The following is a 5,156-nucleotide window of genomic DNA, read 5'->3' on the forward strand; positions in this document are numbered from 1 at the left end:
ACTTATTATTTCATAAAGAGATTTCCTAAGAAGCCTTTAGTAAATTGATTCTATGCTGGGTATACATTTTGTTCCTAAATGTCTTGTTGAGAACTTCTTACACACCTGTATTACTAATTATACTATGCTGTAGTATGATTACAGCAAATACAGAATTTTCCAATTTTGTGGGGAAATAGACAGAACATTAAGGAGCTCTCATGGTATAGTGCTTAAGCACTTGGCTGCGAAACCAAAAGATTAGTGGTCTGAAAACAGCTGCACTGTGGGAGAAAAATATGGCCATCTGCTTCTGATAAGATTCCCCAAACCAAAACCCACTGCTGTTGAGTCGATTCTGACTCATAGTGACCCTACAGGACAGAACAGAATTGCCTCATAGAGTTTCCAAGGCTGTAGTTTTACAAACACAAACTGTCATATGGTGCTCTTGTAGAGAGGCTGGTGGGTTTGAACCGCTGATGTTTTGTTTGGAAGCCAAGCACTTAACCACTGTACCAGCAGGCCTCCTTCTATAATGATTATAGTCTTGGAGACTGACTATGTGCAATTCTCTTTTGTTCTACAGGCTCACCATGACTCGGAATCAACTCGATGGCAATGGGTTATCCAGCGTATTAAAACTGAACTATGATTAAAATCATTAAGGAAAAAACAAGTCAAATAGCATTACTGTATTCTAAACAACAGTAGAGTATTTTATTTAGTTTCAGTAGCAAAATCAAAATGAAATGTGTGTCCAACATAACACAATTTTCAATACTGAAAGAAAAGCCTAAGTATGGAATTTTAAAAAGTGATTATACTAAGGAAAAAGCAGAGGCTGTATGAAAAGATTCAAAACTGATTCAGTCATTAAGTGTAGACTCCAAGAATTGGAGTATTGGTTGAAGGGAAAGAAAGTAAAACTTTTATATATTTTGATTTGATTAAGAATGAAAACTAATCACGTTATAAAAGGAGAAAATAGTGCTGATCTTTAGAGGAAACAGAATCTTTGAGAAAAGATGCATTTCAGCCTTTTCACTAGAGCAGGGAAAACCATTATTAGGGTTACAGTTGATTACTCCAGAACCATCTTCTTCAAAATGCTAATAGTAGTGACCTTTTCAATGAAAGAAAAAAAAATAAATAAAAGATGATAGTATTGTTTGAGAGTAAACAATACTGCCTAAAGGAAACCAAATACTAGGATGTAATACAGATCCGAAAATTCTTACTCAGCTTATTTAAGGTTGTAAAAAAAAAACAAAAAACAACCTAAAATGTCTTTTTGCCTGGTTCTCATATTTATATGCTATCACTCATCTGAAGAATCTGAGTCAGTTTATCTAGAACTTTTTAAAACTTTGATGATCCCTACTGCAACAAACTGCATTTTATAGCTCATCAACTCAAATATGATGTTATAATTTATCATCTTTTGATAAATGTAGGGCTTTAAATAAGATGAAAGTGAGAGCATCTCCCTAACTTTAAAATCTCAGTGAAACAAACATCCTCATTGTCCAATTACCTGTAAAATGCAACAAGGTCACTAGACCAACATACCAGTATACAATTTTAATAATTCTTAGCAGCAAAACACTAACAAATGTTTCCATCAGATTGTAGATTAATTTCTTTATAAGAAATAATTTTTAAAAGTATTGTATAGTTCAACTGCAGGCAAAAATGAAAGATATCAAAGATCTTGTTTATCTCCATTTTTCCCAATGGAATCAGGTGCAGTTGGAACCTTATTAGTTTCAACAAAAACAGATTCAAAGGCAGCTTCCTGTTCATCCAAAGAATCAGCAGTAGCAGCAGCAGCTCCTTTCAGTAGTGTTGTGTTGGTAAAAGACTGTTGTTGCTTGGAGATTTTATTCGATTCCTCTGTTTTTCTACCCCTTCTTTTACCAAGAATTTTAACATAGTTAGCGGGTATAAGTCCTGTTGTTTGACCATCAAGACTAGCCAGAAGCCAACCACGTACTTTGGGTTGTTGTTCTGAAGGAAGAAAAGAGAGTCTTGTAATTATAACATATTTGGAGGACTATGTACAGTATAATACTATGTTAAGTAAACCCTGGTTACATAATAAAATATACAAACAAATAGTATATATATTTAAATTCAAATTCTGAGTAGGGTTAATAATTTCAGGGTTCATTTGTCAAATCTGCCTATATTTTATTTTAAAGATAAGTATTTTTCCTACCTTTAAGAACATATTTTTCATCAGTTGGTCCATTCATAAAGTGAGGAGATTCAGCCCTCTCAAAAGCTGAACACTAAGATCACTGTCCCTCTGTTTTTGGATCTTTTTATTGTGGTAAAAATATATGTACACACCAAAAAACAATTTGCACATTTAAAATTCAATGCTATTGATTACAGTTTTCATGCTGTACCACTGTCACTATCCTTTTCTAAAATATTCCACCCAAATTAATATCAACTCAATACATCCCAAATTAGCTTTCCTTCCTCCCCTCTCCCTCTCACCCCGTAGCCATGAGTAATCTGGTTTCTGTGTTGTTGCTTATTTCACATAGCCAGATCACAGAGTATTTGTCCTTTGCATTTCACTCAGCATTCATTTTCAAGGTTCATCTAAGAATGTCTTTCATATTTTAGACTTAAATGTAAGGCTGAATATATTATACCTTCTCAATCAGATAAGTTATAGAGAAATATAAAAAATAGACATATACCTTTATCCAGCCAGACTTCTTTGCATACTTTTGGCCAAAATATAAAATTCATTTGATTTTGGGATTATGATAAATAATCCTGAAGATAGTGAATATTAATTTCAATCCAAAAGGGGCAAAAATTTAAGACTCAAATTATTTCTAGCCACATGACAAAAAGTTAAAGGCAATAGCCTATGTTTAAAGTGGAAAACATACTTAATATATTCAATTTTGTATTATAGTACTCTCCAATTATTTTATCCATGTCTTAAACAGTTGTTTAATCTGTTCAGTTTTATTTCAACATTATAATTTATATATAAGCTTTTTATAATAATACATTGTAAAAGGAAGGAATTAAGCACTTAACCATGCCTGTGATTGATTTTGCTTGAAATGTTAAAACATGCTTTATTTGAGGAATGAAAGAAAAGGAAAATAAAGAAGCATAGGCCAGAATGTTGAGGCACTATTATTTGAAGTATAACATGAGATAAAACTTCTCTGAAATATAATTAAGAGATCACACTTTATCACATTTTAAATTTAATCTAATTAAAATTAATTTTCTATGTTATTCATGTCTCTAATAAAAAATCTTAAAAACTTATCAATCTTATTTCTACATACCTATTTACAAGTGCTGCAAATAGATCCAGGTACAAAGTAGAATATATAGGGGCAAAGCTATGAAAACTTCTTAGCCATAATCAAACTTGAAGGACTGAGTCACTAAGCCTGGGGGCTCAGGACCATGGTCTTGGAACAAAAATTTCAATTGGCATAATATAGTTCACAGAAACAATGTTTTATATCCAACTTTGTCAAGTAGCAACTGGGGTCTTAGAAGCTTGTGAGTGGCCATCTAAAGTGCAACTATTTGTCTGTCTCTGTCTGGAACAAAGAAGAGTGAAGAAAATCAAAGACATACGGAAAAAAACAGTAGTCCAGAGGACAACTGGACCATGTGAACTCCAGCCTCCCTGACCCTGAGACCAGATGAATTAGATGGTGGCCAGCCATCACTACAGACCACTCTCAAAGAGAGTCCTATAAAGACTGGGAGAAAAATGTGGCACAAAACTCAAAAGAATTAAAAAGACCAGAATTATTGGGCTGACAGCGACTAGTGCAACCCCTGAGAGAATGTCCCTTAGATACCAGTCAAGCCTGGAACTCAATTTCCTCCTGTGGTTCAACTTTTAGCCAAACAACAGACATGCCTATAAGGTGAACAATTTCACCAGGGTGGTACACTCTCTTTAGAACAATCAAGCATACAAGATCAAAAGGGCAGCATCCACCCAGGGATAAAGCTCAGAAGGCAGAAAGGAACAGGAGAGAAGGATGAATGAAAAGAGTCAATACAGGGAGAAAGCGGGAAGAGTGCAGCTACAATGTGGGCAGTTCAATCAGTGCCATGAAATAAACTGTGTATGAATTGCTGAATGGAAAATTAATTTGTTCTGTAAACTCGCATCCAAATCACAGTAAAAAGTAAAAAACAAAACAAAGCAAAATCACGTTTAAACTAAAAAACAGTAAAAATTGCTAGTTTCACTATAACACAAACATAAATACCTGCAAGTCTAGTAAAAAAAAAAAAAACAACTTAGACCTGTATATATTTCTTATTGAGGTTCTGTATTATTTCAGACAATGATTCCCAAATACAATAAAGTTTCTAAATTAAATACTAAGTAATAAAGAAAGCAATACTAAATCCAGTAATCAAGGGCAGAAAGGAATTTTTTGGATGATACTAGAATTTTCTTTAATTTGTTCTATTTGTTATAGTTAGTACTATACCACGTTTTTGTGTGAGGATTATTAGTGTATGAAATTCAAGTGTTTTGAGTCCATTTAGAAAAGACACTATATAAACAAAATCTTTTATTATTGAAACAATCCTGTTGAGATATTCCTTCCTGACTTTCCCCAGATTTGGAAAGTCTAAATTGACACAAAAGATAAAGCCTCACACTTCAGAATAGAACCTTTGTTGCAGTGGGCAACACAAACATTTACAAACACTAAGTACTAAAGTTCATAAATTATTCCGATTTATTACCTTTGAGAGCTAAGTTTAGCATATCACCAGCACGGAAAGAAATTTCTTCTTCAGATACGGCAACAAAGTCATATTCTGCTCTAGCAACTACGTGATCATCCTCACCACTTGCCCAGTTGGTGTTATCTAGAAATCAAATTAAGAATTAGATTAGTAAAATTTATTTTTTAAAAAAATAGACATTTCACTTGTCATGGTTTGTAAATTGCATAAACTATATCAGCCAAGAGACAAGTATCCTTCAAAAAGCAAATTATAAGAAAACAGAGAGAAGACACAACACGCATTTGAAATCACATGGGTGATGTCACAACGGAACCAAAGGAAATCAAAAGGATAATAACAGAATACTATGAAGAGTTGTACTCTAACAAATTTGAAAACTTAGAAGAGATGGATACATTTTT

The 5,156-nt window shown here is 33.2% G+C and overlaps 1 protein-coding gene across 1 annotated transcript; it reads right to left on the reverse strand.

Annotated features, from left to right (window-relative positions):
- Positions 1-1,548: 1,548 nt before the first annotated feature.
- Positions 1,549-4,875, reverse strand: LOC102836703 (peroxisomal membrane protein PEX13-like; the record flags this gene model as incomplete). The annotated part of the gene is made up of 2 exons (XM_006863006.1): positions 1,549-1,989; positions 4,750-4,875. Coding segments are annotated over 2 exons (431 nt in total), but the record flags the coding sequence as incomplete, so codon positions are not given.
- Positions 4,876-5,156: the final 281 nt, after the last annotated feature.

The sequence above is a fragment of the Chrysochloris asiatica genome, unplaced genomic scaffold (assembly GCF_000296735.1).
Source record: "Chrysochloris asiatica unplaced genomic scaffold, ChrAsi1.0 scaffold00052, whole genome shotgun sequence".
NCBI lineage: Eukaryota > Metazoa > Chordata > Mammalia > Afrosoricida > Chrysochloridae > Chrysochloris > Chrysochloris asiatica.